At 42.6% G+C, this 17,689-nt stretch overlaps 1 protein-coding gene across 1 annotated transcript in view; it reads right to left on the bottom strand.

Moving 5' to 3' along the window:
- Positions 1 to 17,689, bottom strand: part of kita (KIT proto-oncogene, receptor tyrosine kinase a) — a 91,519-nt gene that overhangs the window by 22,244 nt on the left and 51,586 nt on the right. Inside the window, exons 13-17 of the mRNA XM_043690812.2 lie at positions 17,547 to 17,657; positions 7,459 to 7,612; positions 4,196 to 4,278; positions 377 to 504; positions 122 to 244 (exon numbers count right to left, since the gene is read on the bottom strand). Coding sequence (XP_043546747.2) covers positions 122 to 244; positions 377 to 504; positions 4,196 to 4,278; positions 7,459 to 7,612; positions 17,547 to 17,657 — 599 coding nt within the window. The remainder of the gene's footprint in view (positions 1 to 121; positions 245 to 376; positions 505 to 4,195; positions 4,279 to 7,458; positions 7,613 to 17,546; positions 17,658 to 17,689) is intronic.

Below are 17,689 nucleotides of genomic sequence, written 5' to 3'. Positions count from 1 at the left end.
GATGTGTGGTTGTGTTACCACAGTTACATTTTGGATGTTCTGATGGTCTAGTGCTGCACATGCCAGAGTTCCTGTTGGTTGTGTCTCAGACACCAGTGGTTAACCCTCCAGAATGACTTACATTGCCTTTCACCACATAGTTGGAATCATTCCTGATATCTCGAGCCAGACCAAAATCACATATTTTTGCAATTTGTCCATTGGTTAGAAGAATATTCCTTGCTGCCAAGTCTCTGTGAATGCACTGTAACAAGTGAAATATGTAATTTAATACAACATATGTAATTTATAACAATTATATCATTCATATTTACACTTAATAGAATAATGAATCTGAAATGGTCATCACCAAGTTTGTTCAATAATGTAAGCTTACATTCTTAGAAGAAAGGAAGTTCATTCCCTTTGCAACTTGATAAGAAAAGATGAGAAGATCTTCAATTTCCAAAGCCAAGTTATACTCTTCAGTGACATCATTGTTGTTTTCCTTATCACTGTATGATTCTAACCAACAAAATATTTGACATTAATTGAAAATGATCATTAAAATGCAAAAATGAAAATATAGCTTGCATTAATTTACAGGTTTTTTTTTAAACAAATGGTCTTAATTTTTGGTGCAAATGGAAAAACTGTACTTGTTCAATTTATTTACTGTCTCTTGTGACATCAGGGAATCCCAAAGTGCTTTTACTGCCAATGAAATCTTCTATATACTGTTGAACGGTCAGGTATAAAGGATAGATTAGAACAATGTCCATCATATCACACAGCTGTACTTGAAGGGTCCGAGAACGAACAAAATCTCTGGGCAAGCCAGAATTTTCCACAACATGAATATCATTGTGAGTAATAAAGATGCACAACACAGAAACAGACCCTTCAGTCCAACTCATCCATGCTGACCAGATATCCTAAATTTGTTTACTCTCATTTGCCAATACTTGACCCATATCCCTTTCAACCCTTCCTATTCATATACCCATCCAGATGCTTAAATGTTGTAATTGTACCAGCCTCCACCACTTTCTCTGGCAGCTCATTCCATACACGTACCACCCTATGTGAAAAAGTTGCCCCTTAGGTCCCTTTTATACCTTTCCCCTCTCACCCTAAACCTACGCCCTCTAGTTCTGGACTTCTGCCAATGCAGGGAAAAGACCTTGTATATTTATTCTATCCATGCCCCTCACCATTTCATAAACGTCTATAAGGTCACCCCTCAGCTTCCGACACTCCAGGGAAAACAGGCCCAGCCCATTCAGCCTATCCCTACAGCTCAAACTCTCCAACCCTGGCAACATCCTTGTAAATCGTTTCTGACCCTTTCAAGTATCACAATATCCCTCCGATAGGAGGGAGCCCAGAAATCCACGCAATATTCCAACAGTGGCCTTACCAATGTTCTGTACAGCCACAACATGACCTTCCAACTCCTGTACTCAATGTTCTGACCAATAAAGGAAAGCATATGAAATACCTGCATCACTATCCGATCTACCTGCAACTCCACTTTCAAGCAACTATGAACCTGCACTCTAAGGTCTCTTTGTTCAGCAACACTCTCTTGGACTTTACCATTAAGTGCATAAGGCCTGCCCTGATTTGCCTTTCCAAAATGCAGCAACTCACATTTATCTAAATTAAACTCCATCTGTCATTCCTCAGCTCATTGACTCATCTGATCAAGATCCCATTGTAATCTGAAGTAACCTTCTTCGCTGTTCACTACACTTCCAATTTTGGAGACATCAGCAAACTTTCTTAAACCTCAGTTAGCTGGATTGCTGGTTTGTGCTGCAGAGTGGTGACAACAGCTTGGGTTCAATTCCCTCATTGACTATGAAAGACTCTCAACCTCTTCCCCTCACCTGAGATGTGGTGACCTTCAGGTTGAGCAACCGCCAGTGGTCTCTCTCCAATGAGAGAGCAGCCTTATGGTCTAATAAGACTATGGTGACTTTATATTTGAGGTGGCACTGTGGCTCAGTGGTTAGCACTGCTGTCTCGGAGCACCAGGGACCCAGGTTCGATTTGCACATTCTCCCAGTGCTTGCGTGGATTTCCTCCGGGTGCTCTGGTTTCCTCCCACATTTCACAAGATGTGCAGGTCAGGTGAATTGGCCATAGTATTAGAAGCATTAGTCAGGGGTAAATGTCGGGGAAAATTAATCTGTGTGGGTTACTCTTCGGAGGGTCGGTGTGGACTTGTTGGGCCGAAGGGCCTGTTTCCACACTGTAGGGAATCTAGTCAACTTCCTTCCAGAAATTCCTTGCTTAACAGTGGCTCCTTTCCTCTGACAGTATAGTTACCATGATAACATAAGCAGCATGGCAACTAATATAACTTATATAAGCTTTTGCAGCATAAAATAATGAAAACAGTGAAATCCACTCATTTACAATTCAAATACATGCAAATGTCAGCTCTTTGCATGCTTTCCTAATATACTTTCTCTACATAACTCTTCAATTTAAAATGACAGTTTGCATGCCATGTAGATGTAATTCGATCCAAATAAATCCTTTGCATGTTTACAAACTCAAATTACAGCATTTGATTATTCTTTGAGAGCTTCCAATATCAGTTTCAAAGAAAACATTATTTACCCGCATGCAATGACAATCCATACTGTCAAACTCGACTTTCAGCTCACAATTGCAACATGGAAAAGGAAGGTCAGTGTTGCAGCTATGTAAGTGCAGCAGAAGCATCAACATAAAGTTTAACGTTTTCAAGCCACTTCCACTTGTTGCAACAAGCTATTAGATAGTTACAGTTGATGCACCAGCTGTGACTTAATAAATAGCATATTTGCCTGTGAATCAATAGGTTCTGGTGGTTGAGGCCCACTCCAGGGTTTGAATAAAAATTCAAGCCTAAGACTTCAATGGAGTACCAAGGGAATGCTGCACTGTTGGAGGTGTATAGCATAGGTAAAAATATTAAACTAAGATCAGGTTTGCCTGCATATTGTTCAAAACATCCATGGCATTATTTTGAAGAAGAGTAAGGAGTTCTTCCTGGTGTCCTGGTCCAAATATATCCCACAACAAAAACAGATTATCATGTCATTATAAATTTGCTGTTTGTGGGAGTTTCCTGAGTGCAAATTATGTGGCATATTTTCTACATTAACATTTATATTTTTCTCTTTTGAACTAAAATCCTTCAAAGATTGAGTAAGGCCTTGAGTTGGAAGATGAGATTTTCTGTTTTAATGAGATCAGGATCCACTCCCGCTCTACTCCCCTCTCATGCCAGTTCGCCACAATTCTAGCAGTTTTCCTATCTGTCAGCAGCCTGGAATGGCAGGCAAATGGCAGCTGTTGGTTTCAGGTACTCTAACAGTTGGATATGGTTAGTTGCCAGTGGGTGTGCTGAAGCAAAGTTGGTGATCTTTGAAAATAAATCAACAACTTCATGGAACAGATTCTACACAGTCCTTTAGGAAAATATTCAACATTTAAATCATCTCTGAAATGTTGGGTGCCAGGAACATGGAGAAAGTGAGGACTGCAGATGCTGGGGATCAGAGCTTAAAAATGTGTTGCTGGAAAAGCGCAGCAGGTCAGGCAGCATCAAAAGAGAAGGAGAATCGAAGTTTCGGGCATAAGCCCTTCTTCAGGAATGAGGAGGGTGTGCCAAGCAGGCTAAGATAAAAGGTAGGGAGGAGGGACTTGGGGGAGGGGCGTTGGGAATGCGATAGGTGGAAGGAGGTTAAGGTGAGGGTGATAGGCCGGAGAGGGGGTGGGGGCGGAGAGGTCGGGAAGAAGATTGCAGGTCAAGAAGGCGGTGCTGAGTCTGCCAGGAACATGCCTTGCATTCAATATTGCTACGGTTCTAACCATAGAAATTGTACTGCATGATATGACTCCATCACTAACATTCATTATTCCTGCCAGTATTTGGACAGATTCTGCTGGAACGTTCTGAAAGTTAAAGCAAGCAGTGGTGAGTGATGAAAAGCAGGTCACGTTCTAGTCCTAGTGTATCTCTGATGATCCTGCATTCATATCTCTATTTACTGAGATTTCCTTCCATTGTGGCAACGCCTGTAGCAAGACAACTGAGTAAGCACATCCTCTAATCAGGAACCTTGCATTGTATGTAAACAATTTTCTTTCTCTGACATGAGACTTCATGCATGTATCTACTGACTTATTATGTTCTGCACATTCACACACACCTTACCCTTGCTTGGGGATTTTCTTTTGTCTACATGGTTCTGTGGCAATGCTGTGCAACTTGGCTTCATTTCCATATATGATCCATTGCTGTAGCAAGAAATCAAGTGAAATAAAACATTGTTATTAATTTCTAGCAACTGGTGAAGCAAATCAATAATCGTTTTGTTTTCAAGCAGATAGAATCTCTTGAGTTTTGTTATCATATGCAATAGCTTGTCTGACATCCAAAAATGTCCATGAGCTAGTCTGCACACTATGAATAAGACTGTAAATAAGGAGGTAACTAATGTGCAGTTCATTAAAATTCTAGTGATCTATGATTGATGATTTACTGAAGAAAAAATGTTGAAAGATGGGCTGGCAGGGGTTATTGAAGTGCAATGCCAAATGGACAAAGAAAACAGATTGCTTTATGACAGCAAGATAACTATGCTTTAGAAGTGAATGCAATTAGGTTGGTAGTACCTACAATATTTTGCCTGGAAAATGATTTAATTGTGAGGTTACATATCATTATGTGCACAATAGAATGGCCCACTCCAATCACAAAGGACACTTTTATAAAAAGGCACTGAAGCATGTAAGTGAGCAACAACAATTTTTACTGGAACTCTTGTAACCAATAGTTACTGGAACAATTCTTTCTCATGAACCTCTATTTAAATCTGTTTTATCTGTTCATATAGAATAGATGTCCAAATTCAGTAACCAACATCATCTATCACCGGAATGCCTGAAAAATAGCCAACCCAAAATTAGAAATAAAAACAAATAAACACTGGAAAGCGATCTGCAGGACAGGAAGCATGGACAGAATTTTCCATGAGAGGTCAGAGTCCCAGCAGCAGCTGGAAATGCACAGCAAATTCTGGTTGGTCAACAGGACATTCACCTGGTGTAGCTCATGAATAAGCTGCCACTTAATTAACCAGCAACTGTAGGAGATATGAACAAAAGAACTAGGAGCAGGAGTAAGTAATTTAGACCCTCAAGCCTACTCCACCATTCAATACAATCATGGCTGGTCTCATCTCAACTCAACACTATTTTCCTCTTTACATTACACTTTAATGCATGACTAATTAAAAATCTATCTCCTCCCTAAATATGCTCAATATCCTGGCATCCATTACACTCTGGGATCATGACTTCCACAGATTTAGGACACTTTGAGAGAAGTCATTTTTCCTCATCTCTGTTTCAATCTGCCACCCCTTACCCTGAAATAATGACCTCGATTGATCCTGATTGCCCACATGGTAAATTATCCTCTCTACACCTATTTTGTCAATTCCCTTTGTTATGACATGGGGTAAACCCTTCTGCTAAGTTAAACCAGATGCACAGACAAGCTCACCTCGTAATCTGTAAAAGCATGAGTGACAAAAAACTACCAAATCCAACTATATAAAGAAAAATAAAAATTTGTTCTTTAACTCCAATCAAAAAAAGAGAACATTAAACAACAACTATCTACACTGTAATCCTCCTTTGTCTGAACTATTTATCGGCCTCCCACTCTGCAACACTATATTGATTTAATAAAACCCCCTGATTAGGTTTTACAAAAGAATTCAAATTTCAAAACCAGTCAGCTGTGTCGATTCTCCTCTGCATCTTCCTATGTAGATTTTTCTGGGTCTTCGGTCTTCTGCTACACAGGTACCTTTCAGAAAGTGGTTCTGTGAACAGTCTGTGTTTATTGGTGCTCTTTGCCACTCTGGCTAACCATTCAAAATGCCCGATTTTTATATCCCAAAACATCAGATCGTCTCATTGGTTTGATGTTGTCAAAATAGTAAAATTCAAATTCGATTGAATTTTGGTATAATTTAAATTGATTGGCCAAATTCAAATTTGTTGTGTACCATTACAACTCAGCTCAGCTATTTGTTTCACTGCCAAATGTTACATTTTTAAATTTTTCAGTACAATCTGTGCTTGTTAAGTCCTTGCCAGCTTTCACTCTCTCCTAAAGGTACAGTACACACCTACAACTGCATAACACCTTTAATACCTTATATGCCTCAATTAGATCTCCTCTCATACTTCTAAACTCTGGAGAATATAGGCCTAAAATGCTCAAGTTCTGACAAACCCATCATCTCTGGAATCAACCTTGTGAACCTCCCTTAGGCTGCCTCTAATGCAACCACACTTTTCTCATATAAGGGGGCTAAAAATGAACTGGATACTCCAGGAATGATTCACTAATACCTAGTACAGTTGCAGCAACACTTCCTTATTTTTATACCCTATTCCTTTAGTGATAAATAACAAAGTTCTATTTGTTGCCCTTACTAGTACCTGCATACTAGTTTTCTGTGATTCATGCACAAGTGCGCCCTCTGCACCAAAGCACTCTGAAATTTGTCTCCATTCAGATAATAAATTGCCTTTCTCTGCCTCCACCCGAAACAGATTAACTCACTTGTATTCAGATTATCCTCCAGCCCAATAGAGCTGCCAGTCCAATCAGAGGACAGAGGAACAGTAACTTTAGCAGCACTGTTAGGAACTGTGTTCAGTGCTGAGGAAGACAGGGACCTTGCAGCCTACACTGTATTGGTCAAGGACATTTTGAGAAAGTTTATATTGATGGAGGAAACACATTTCTGGGCTAACTGCTTGGGTAAAGGGCTTTTACCCGAAATGTCGATTTTCCTGCTGCTCGGATGCTGCCTGACTTGCTGTGCTTTTCCAGCACCACTCAAATCTTGACTCTAATCTCCAGCATCTGCAGTACCCACTTCAGTCTACAGCCCACTCTTTAAACAAGTTCTTCAATGATGAGTTTGTATCTTATTAACCTCAAACAGCCCGGCCCTGCCTTCTGCAGGCCTGTGAAATTCTCCTCATATGTGAAGATAGGAAGAACAGAGTTAGTATTTTGGATCGATGCCTTTTCATCTGGTCCAAAATTAGGTTGGGTCACGTTTGAGATATCCTGCTTGCTACCAAATCAAGTTTTAGAGCCCACACATGTTATTGTCAGTGCACGAGCCTTAGACAATAACATTGAACTCTACATTAAAGCATTTGAAACAAAAAGGGAATAAAATGGAATACAGAGACTGGAAATTTTTGAAATTTTGGCTATTCAATGTGGCATCCTGAAAAAATAGCACATTTTATCATAAGGACTTATACGTAGGATTCTTTAGAATATCAGTTAGTGTAAATAAAATATTATGGTAGATGACAGCAATAAAATGTGCACTTTCAATAACAGGTCAAAGACATTCATAGTGTTAGTTTCTTTTTTACCTCTCAGGGTCCCTCAGACGTGGAACATTCTCATATTGTGTCTTCACCATATCCTGTTCTTTATGTTCTGGCCAAACAAATGAATCTCGTTTCCTCCTCAGAAAGTTCAGAAGGTCACCAAAACAGCAGTACTCAGTGATCACCAGAACTGGGCCTGGAACATTATCAATGCATATAAGTCAATTTATAATTCCCAGAAAATTCTTTAGTATTATTTGAAGTCCCCAGAATTTGTCTAACTCCTATTTGCAGAAGATACAAAAATAATTGAAGGGCAGGTTGTGAGAGGGATTCAAACAGATTACAGAGTGATATTGATAGGTTAAGTCAGTGGGTAAAAAGTTGGCAAATGGAATATAATGTGAAAAAATGCGAAGTTGTTCATTTTGGAAGGTAGAACAAAAGAATAGAATATTATTTAAATAAAGAAAAGCTACTGAAAGCTGTAACACAAAGGGAATCGGAGCTATGACACAGAATCTTCGAGGAGAAAGTAAGGGCTGCAGATGCTGGAGATCAGAGCTAAACATGTGTTGCTGCAAAAGCGCAGCAGGTCAGGCAGCATCCAGGGAACAGGAGAATCGACGTTTCGGGCATAAGCCCTTCTTCAGGAATGAGGAAAGTGTGTCCAGCAGGCTATGATAAAAGGTAGGGAGGAGGGACTTGGGGGAGGGGCTTTGGAAATGCGATAGGTGGAGGGAGGTCAAGGTGAGGGTGATAGGCCGGAGTGGGGTGGGGGCGGAGAGGTCAGGAAGAAGATTGCAGGTTAGGAAGGCGGTGCTGAGTTCATGGGATTTGACTGAGACAAGGTGGGGGGAGGGGAAATGAGGAAACTGGAGAAATCTGAGTTCATCCCTTGTGGTTGGAGGGTTCCCAGGCAGAAGATGAGGCGCTCTTCCTCCAACGGTCGTGTTGCCATTGTCTGGCGATGGAGGAGTCCAAGGACCTGCATGTCCTTGGTGGAGTGGGAGGGGGAGTTAAAGTGTTGGGCTATGGTCCGGGTGTCCCAGAGGTGTTCTCTGAAACGTTCCGCAAGTAGGCGGCCTGTCTCCCCAATATAGAGGAGGCCACATCGGGTGCAGCGGATGCAATAGATGATGAGTGTGGAGGTGCAGGTAAATTTGTGGCGGATATGGAAGTGTCCCTTGGGGCCTTGGAGGGAAGTAAGGGGGGATGTGTGTGCGCAAGTTTTGCATTTCTTGCAGTTGCAGGGTAAGGTGCCGGGAGTGGAGGTTGGGTTGGTGGGGGGTGTGGACCTCACAAGGGAGTCACGGAGGGAGTGGTCTTTTCAGAACGCTGCTGGGGGAGAGGAGGGAAATATATCCCTGGTGGTGGGGTCCGTTTGGAGGTGGCGGAAATGACGGCGGATGATACATTGTACATGGAAATTGGTGGCGTGGTAGGTGAGGACCAGTGGGGTTCTGTCCTGGTGGCAGTTGGAGGGGCGGGGCTCAAGGGCGGAGGAGCGGGAAGTGGAAGAGATGCGGTGGAGGGCATGGTCGACTACGTCTGGCGGGAAATTGCGGTCCTTGAAGAATGAGGCCATCTGGGTTGTACGGTTTTGGAACTGATCCTCCTGAAATGGTCCAGGTGAATTTGAGGTGGGGGTGGAAGGTGTTGGTAAAGTGGATGAAATGTTCAACCTCCTCGTGGGAGCATGAGGCAGCGCCGATATAGTCATCCTCCCTCCCTTTCCTAGACCTTTCCATTTCTATCTCGGGTGACCAATCGACACGGACATTTACTATAAACCGACCGACTCCCACAGCTACCTGGACTACTCCTCCTCCCACCCTGCCTCCTGTAAAAACGCCATCCCATATTCCCAATTCCTTTGTCTCCGCCGCATCTGCTCCCAGGAGGACCAGTTCCAAAACCGTACAACCCAGATGGACTCCTTCTTCAAGGACCGCAATTTCCCGCCAGACGTAGTCGACGATGCCCTCCACCGCATCTCTTCCACTTCCCGCTCCTCCGCCCTTGAGCCCCGCCCCTCCAACCGCCACCAGGACAGAACCCCACTGGTCCTAACCTACACCCCACCAACCTCCATGTACAACGTATCATCCGCCGTCATTTCCGCCACCTCCAAACGGACCCCACCACCAGGGATATATTTCCCTCCCCTCCCCTATCAGCGTTCCGAAAAGACCACTCCCTCCGTGACTCCCTCGTCAGGTCCACACCCCCCACCAACCCAACCTCCACTCCGGCACCTTCCCCTGCAACCGCAAGAAATGCAAAACGTGCGCCCACACCTCCCCCCTTATTTCCCTCCAAGACCCCAAGGGACACTTCCATATCCACCACAAATTCACCTGCACCTCCACACACATCATCTATTGCATCCGCTGCACCCGATGTGGCCTCCTCTATATTGGGGAGACAGGCCGCCTACTTGCGGAACGTTTCAGAGAACACCTCTGGGACACCCGGACCAACCAACCCAACCACCCCATAGCCCAACACTTTAACTCCCCCTCCCACTCCAACAAGGACATGCAGGTCCTTGGACTCCTCCATCGCCAGACCATGGCAACACGACGGTTGGAGGAAGAGCGCCTCATCTTCTGCCTGGGAACTCTCCAACCACAAGGGATGAACTCAGATTTCTCCAGTTTCCTCATTTCCCCTCCCCCCACCTTGTCTCAGTCAAATCCCTCGAACTCAGCACCGCCTCCCGAACCTGCAATCTTCTTCCTGACCTCTCCGCCCCCACCCCACTCCGGCCTATCACCCTCACCTTGACCTCCCTCCACCTATTGCATTTCCAAAGCCCCTCCCCCAAGTCCCTCCTCCCTACCTTTTATCTTAGACTGCTGGACACACTTTCCTCATTCCTGAAGAAGGGCTTATGCCCGAAACGTCGATTCTCCTGTTCCTTGGATGCTGCCTGACCTGCTGCGCTTTTCCAGCAACACATTTTCAGCTATGACACAGAAAGCTAGCACCCAGGTGCAGCAGGTAATCAAGAAGGCTAATGGAATGTTGCCCCTTATTTCAAGGGGGTTGGAGTGTAAGGGTAGGGAGGTCTTACTGCAACTATACAAGGTGTTGGTAAAACTATATCTCCAGTATTGTGAGCAGTTTCGGTTCCTTTATTTAAGGAAAGATATAATTTCATTGTAGGCAGTTCATACAAGGTTCATTAGGATGATCCCTGGTATGCAGGGATTGTTTTATGAACCAAGATTAAACAGGTTGGGACTCTACTTATTAGAGCTTAGATGAATGAGAGGTGATCTCATTGAAAAGTATAGAATTTTTAAGGGACTTGACAGAGTAAATGCTGAGAGGATATTTCCCTTTATGAGACTATCTAGGACCAGAGGGCATAGTCTCAAAATAAAGAGGCACCAATTTAAGACTGAGATAAGAAAGAATTTCCTCTTTCTGACAGGGTTGTGAGTCTCTGGAACTGCTTGCCGTGGAAAGCTGTGGGGGCACATTCCTTATGTATATCTAAGGCTGAGATAAATAGATTCTGGATCAGTCGGGGAAAGGGTTGTTAGGAAAGGGCAAGAAAGTATACGTGAGCAATGTTGGATCAGCCAGGATCCTACTGAATGACGGAGCAGGTTCAAGGGGCCAAACAGCCTATTCCTGTTCCTATTTCTGGTGGTTGTATGGTGCACATGTTGTTGCATGTTCTCAAATTTCAGTATTGTTGATATGCCCTTTTCTGGAGGTGTAAATGTAGCTGACAGACTGGATAGCATGGGAGCAGGCAAACAATAACATACACATATGGAACAAATACCCTTTTGCAGAATATGCAAAATGAAAATTTGCAAATATGGCTGTCATATAATAACAGCAGTTGTTAGACAAGTTAGTCAGATTTGTTTGTGGAACACTGCACATCGCTGTTAGGCCAACTGAGGAATATCACTGGCTCAGGATAACCTTGCAAGTTTCAATGTCATTGATTTCCCTGTAATCAATGGATTCATGGTGAACAATGACTATTTTGATTGCTGTCAAGTATGGCCAATGATTCCTTTGTACTGCAGTTAAATGGTTTCTTATTGGAAATGAAGTTTCCTTATTTTCATAAGTAGCTTTCCACAAAAGTAGTGAAATTGACAACATATGTGAGTCTTCAATATCAGACTGGTCACTCCAAAATCTGACTAAATAAAGTTGTATTTTTGAATTGTGCAAGTTTTTCTGGTCTCCAGTTTAACAGGGAAGGTTTCTTTCAGGAACACAGAGACAACAAAGGATAGCAAAGATGATTCTCGATAGGAGTGAGAAAGGCAGGGTAGTTGTCATGGGGGACTTCAACTATCCAAATACTGACTGGGAACACTACAGTACGAGTACTATAGATGGGTCAGTTTTTGTCCAGTGTATGCAGGAGGGCTTCCTGACACAGTGTGTAAACAGGCCTACAAGGGGCGAAGCCACTTTAGATTTAGTACAGGGTAACGAGCCTGACCAGGTGTTAGATTTGGAAATAGGTGAGCACTTTGGAGACAGCGATCACAATTCTGTCAGGTTTACTTTAGTGATCGAAAGGGATAGGTGTACTCCAACGAGCAAGAGTTACAGCTGGGGGAAGGTGCAATTAGGAAAGATTTAGGAAGCGTAGAATGGGGAAGGAAACTGCAGGGGATGAGCACATTAAAAATGTGGAGCTTATTCAAGGAAAAGCTCGTGTGTGTCCTAAATAAGTATGTACCTGTCAGGCAGGCAGGAAGATATAGAACGCGTGAGCCGTGGTTTACTAAGGAAGTGGAATCCCTGGTCAAGAAGAAGAAGAAGGCTTATGTTAGGACAAAATGTGAAAACTCAGTTAGGACGCTAGAGGGTTACAATGAAGTCAGGAAAGACTTAAAAAGAGAGCTCAGAAGAGCCAGGAGGAGACATGAGAAGTTGTTGGTGGATAGGCTCAGGGTTAACCCTAAGGCTTTCCATAGGTATGTCAGGAATAAAAGAATGACGAGAGTTAAATTAGGGCCAATCAAGAATAATAGTGGGAAGTTGTGTGTGAAGTCAGAGGAGATAGGGGAAGCATTAAATAAATATTTTTCGACAGTGTTCACTATAGAAAATGAAAATGTTGGCGAGGAAGATACAGATATACTTGCATCTAGACTAGAAGAGATTGAGGTTCACAAGGAAGAGGTATTAGAAATACTGCAGAGTGTGAAAATAGACAAGTCCCCTGGGCCGGATGGGATCTATCCTAGGATCCTCTGGGAAGCAAGGGAAGAGATTGCTGAGCCTTTGGCATTGATCTTCAAATCATCATTGTCTACAGGAATAGTGCCTGAGGGCTGGAGGATAGCAAATATGGTTCCCTTGTTCAAAAAGGGTAGTAGAGACAACCCTGGTAATTACAGACCAGTGAGTTTCACTTCAGTTGTTAGTAAAGTGTTGGAAAAGGTTATAAGAGATAGGATTTATAACCATCTAGAAAATAATAATCTGATCAGGGACAGTCAGCACGGTTTTGTGAAGGGTAGGTCGTGCCTAACGAACCTTATTGACTTTTTTGACAAAGTGACCAAACGGGTAGATGAGAGTAAACCGGTTGATGTGGTGTATATGGATTTCAGCAAGGCATTCGATAAGGTTCCCCATAGTAGGCTATTATACAAAATGCAGAGGAATGGGATTGTGAGAGACATAGCAGTTTGGATCAGTAATTGGCTTGCTGAAAGAAAACAGATGGTTGTAGTTGATGGAACATGTTCATCTTGGTGTCCAGTTACTAGCGGCGTACCGCAAGGGTTGGTGTTGGGTCCACTGCTGTTCATCATTTTTATAAATGACCTGGATGAGGGCTTAGAAGGGTGGGTTAGTAAATTTGCGGACGACACTAAGGTCGGTAGAGTTGTGGATAGTGACGAAGGATGTAGTAGGTTGTAGAGAGACATGGATAGGATGCAGAGTTGGGCTGAGAGGTGGCAAATGGAGTTTAATGTGGACAAGTGTGAGGTGATACACTTTGGCCGGAGTAATCGGAATGCAAAGTACTGGGCTAATGGTAAGATTCTTCGGAGTGCAGATGAGCAGAGAGATCTCGGTGTCCATGTACACAGATCCTTGAAAGTTGCCACCCAGATTGACAGAGTTGTTAAGCCTTTATTAATAGAGGGATTGAGTTCTGGAACCAGGAGGTTATGCTGCAGCTGTACAAAGCTCTGGTACGGCCACACTTGGAGTATTGTGTACAGTTCTGGTCACCGCATTATAAGAAGGATGTGGAAGCTTTGGGAAGGGTGCAGAGGAGATTTACTAGGATGTTGCCTGGTATGGAAGGAATGTCTTACAAGGAAAGGCTGAGGGCCTTGAGGCTGTTCTCGTTAGAGAGAAGAAGGTTGAGAGGTGACTTAATAGAGACATACAAGATAATCAGAGGGTTAGATATGGTGGACAGGGAGAGCCTTTTTCCAAGTATGGGGATGGCAAACACGAGGGGACACAACTTTAAAGTGAGGGGAGATAGGTATAAGACAGATGTCAGAGGTAGTTTCTTTACTCAGAGAGTAGTAAGGGTATGGAATGCTTTGCTTGCAACGGTAGTAGATTCGCCAAGTTTAAGTGCATTTAAGTCGTCATTGGACAGGCATATGGACGTACATGGAATAGTGTAGGTGGGATGGGCTTCAGATTAGTATGACAGGGCGGCGCAACATCGAGGGCCGAAGGGCCTGTACTGCGCTGTAATGTTCTGTGTTCTATATGTTCTATAACAATATCTGAATCAGAAAGAGAGGCTGAGTCTCTATTTCTATGTCAAAAAGTGTGGCACTGGAAAAGCACAGCAGGTCAGGCAGCATCCGAAGAGCAGGAGAGACCACGTTTTGTGCATAATTCCTTCATCAGCTGTCTTCTCCTGCTGCTCAGATGCCGCCTGACCTGCTGTGCTTTTCCAGCGCCACACTTTTTGACTCTGGCTCTCTAGCATCTGCAGCCCTCACTTTCTCTATTTCTATGGGTTGTGTCACATATCAAAAAAATCTCTGGGGATGTGGGTTCCAATCAAACAACAATTTTATTTAATTTAATAAATAGCTAGCCTTTGACAACCATGTAAACATTACCAATTGTCGTAAAGACTCATTTGGTTTGCTGATGTCCTTAAGGGAAGGAGTTTACCATCCTTACCTAAAGACTCACAACTGTTTGGTTGATTCTTCGCTGCTCTCTGGATAATTAGGGATGGGTAATAAATGCTAGCATAGCTAATCACTCCCACATCCCATAGACGAATAAAAAACAAGCCACATAAAAAAGAAATTCCAGAAATTGTTGTGACAGGTTGATTCTTCTGGAAAACTTCAAACACAGTTAATAATTCAATGTCACATCTGGGAAATATGGGGCACCTCTGCATGCTGTCTTGCTGGAGCAGACATATTCATTTTCCTTACTGATCTTAAGGCTGGTCTGACTGATACAGATAGACTGAAAAGGTAAGAATTGATAAAACATATCTTACACTACAGACTGATTTAATGTGTACAATGTAGTAAAGAACTCCATTGCAAGATTTTTGATGTGACATCCAGCAAACCACCAAATGTTAACCAAGTAGTCCAGGGTCACAGCCAAACCAAACTTTGGCAGTGTAGTTTGCTCATTGAAGGTTTTTTCAGTTAAAAAGGAGAAGCAGTGGTTCCAATAATGATACCTCTGAGACATAAGTGGGTGAGCGTACAAAGGATGGATGAAATAGGAGCAGAAGTGGTATTACCCAAAGACAGCACTATCTATTCATACCCATTGCCATCATTCAGAATTATGCTATTGCTCAGACAGCAGCTAAAGAGTAGGGTGCAGTTTACGAAAACATTTTCACTGATAAAATTGGAGAAAACATGCGGGCCTTACAGTTAACATAGCCCACATTTTATCTGTCCCTGGCGGATCAACAAGGTCAGTTTTATGTTTCAAACAATTTTTGTCATTTTTGGAATAATTCTGCAGATTAAGATGCGTGTCTCTTAAGATTTTTTTCCTTCATTCACAGGTTGAGGGTACCACTGACAAGGCCAGCATTTATTGCCCATCCCAGAAGGCTGTTAAGAGCCAGACACATTGCTGTGCATCTGGATTCACATGCAGGCCAGACCAGGTAAGGATGGTATTTTCATTCCCTAAAGGACATTAGTGAACCACATGTTCATTTTTCTCCTCAGAAATCAGCAATGGATTCATGGTCATCATTAAACGCCTAATTCCAGTTTGATTGAATTCTGCCAAGGTGGGATTTGGCAGATCCTTAGAACATTACCTGGATCTCTGGATTACCATTCCAATGAAAATACCACTCAGCATCGCTTCCCCTTATTAAGGTCTTCTTAATAAACCTCCAAGTTAAAATATGTTAAAAGGTGCAACTAAGCCAGATTATTACTGTTTGTAACACTATGGATCTTTTTACATTTAACACCTACGAACTATGATTTATGATTCACAATGAGGGTACACTGATTGTATAAATCGGCAGTCAATACATGCTAGCTCAGAATCAAAATAAATGAAACTTACTGAAGGTTTCCCTGGTACTCTCTCAAAAACAATTTTAATCTAAACACTTAGAGAGCTTGGGCTGAATATTAATACCCAAAATATAGGTAGGGATCATAAGTTATACTACAAGATGTCTGGAACAGAAACGGAACCTGCCCATTCCCAACTTTAACGCAGGCAGCATGAGAGGCTGGTGATCAATCCACTCCCATGAAGTGGATTGGTCACTTCTGTGCTATAATGAGGCAGCTTGGCTTCATTGTAGCCTCATTCTGTTTTAGACCAGGCCTCAGGAAATTCAGGAATTGAGAGGAGGTGGTCAGGGGAGGTTTCTACATCACAGAGTGTGATCTCGAAGGAACAGGAGGACTTCGTCAAAGCTCAAAACCACGAGTAAGTCTGCCCCCACAATTTGTCTGCACCACATCCCACCATGGCTGGACCCCCACCCCCATCCCTAATCTCTCACCCCCAGCCATTGTCAGATTCTCACAGAAACACAACCTATCCTTTGAGATCCAGTGGATTGTCCAGCTGTCATTGGATTTTCCCATAATCTACTACATTAACTAGCCACAATCTGCTTTACCCTCATCCCCAAAGCATTACCCACCACCCACCTCCCCAAACACCATCAGTCATATCCCTGTAATTAGATTGGCTAAGCTATCATTAGACTGCCCTTCCCCTCACTCTCACATTTATCGAAATTAAGCTCCATTTGTTGTTTCTCAGCCTATTGGGCCAATTGATCAAGATCCCTTAGTGCTCTTAAGTTACTTTCTTCACAGTCTACTATATGACCAATTTTGGTGTAGTTCAGGACTTATTCACTAAGAAAAAACAACATTATGAATAATCTCTCCAAATCACCTGGTCTAGAATAAATACTATCAATACAATAAAATTACAAGCTAGAATTTATCACAAAGGCTTTTATTTCCAAAACGTGCAATGGAAATTGGACCTTTCTCCACCTAAAATGGTATCAACTGACATTTTCAAGACTCAGCTTGATAAACCTTTGTTACGTGAGGGAGCATTATAGCAAAGTGTAAGATCCTGTATTTTTATCGTACCTTCCACAAACTCAGAATAACGCAAAGATCTTTGCTGCCATGGAAGAACTGCTGAAGTGTAATTACTATTACAATGTAAAGAACATGATGGCCAATTTGAGCACAGTAACTCCGATGAACAGCAACGATGTAATAATGACCAGATCAATTGATTTAGTAACACTCTTTGAGGACTAAGCATTAATCAATATGAAGAAAAGGCAACTCCTCTGTTCTGCTTTGAATAGCTATGGGATATATGGGATCTTTTACTTTCTCCTGAGGGAGTATGCTGGTGCATATACAGCTTCAGTTTAACATTACATCAGAAAGACAGCACCACCAATAACGTAGCATTTTGTCAGTCTGCTTTTGAATGTCAGCTGGACTATGTATGCTGACATGGAATTTGAATCAACAACCATCTAACTCAGAAAGCAATAGTGTTACCACTGAACCACACTGACAATTTCACTACTCCAAAAGTAAATTTGTTTTCAGATGTAAAGTGTGCAATGGCTTATACAAAATACATGGACTGACCTCCTACAGTGCATGCTCCCAGCAGGTTGACGATGTTGATGTGTTGCCCTAGGTGACTCAAGACTTTCAGTTCTGACATCAGAGCTTCCTTCTCCGTTGAGTGGGCACTTGCTGCAAAAGCAGATTTGAAGTTGTCATTCCAC

Source organism: Chiloscyllium plagiosum, unplaced genomic scaffold, assembly GCF_037043375.1.
Source record: "Chiloscyllium plagiosum isolate Xiang-an unplaced genomic scaffold, Cpla_swu_hap1 HiC_scaffold_1, whole genome shotgun sequence".
In the NCBI taxonomy this organism is placed as follows: domain Eukaryota; kingdom Metazoa; phylum Chordata; class Chondrichthyes; order Orectolobiformes; family Hemiscylliidae; genus Chiloscyllium; species Chiloscyllium plagiosum.
Note: the sequence above shows the minus strand (reverse complement) of the source record. Positions and strands in the feature narration are given on the sequence as shown.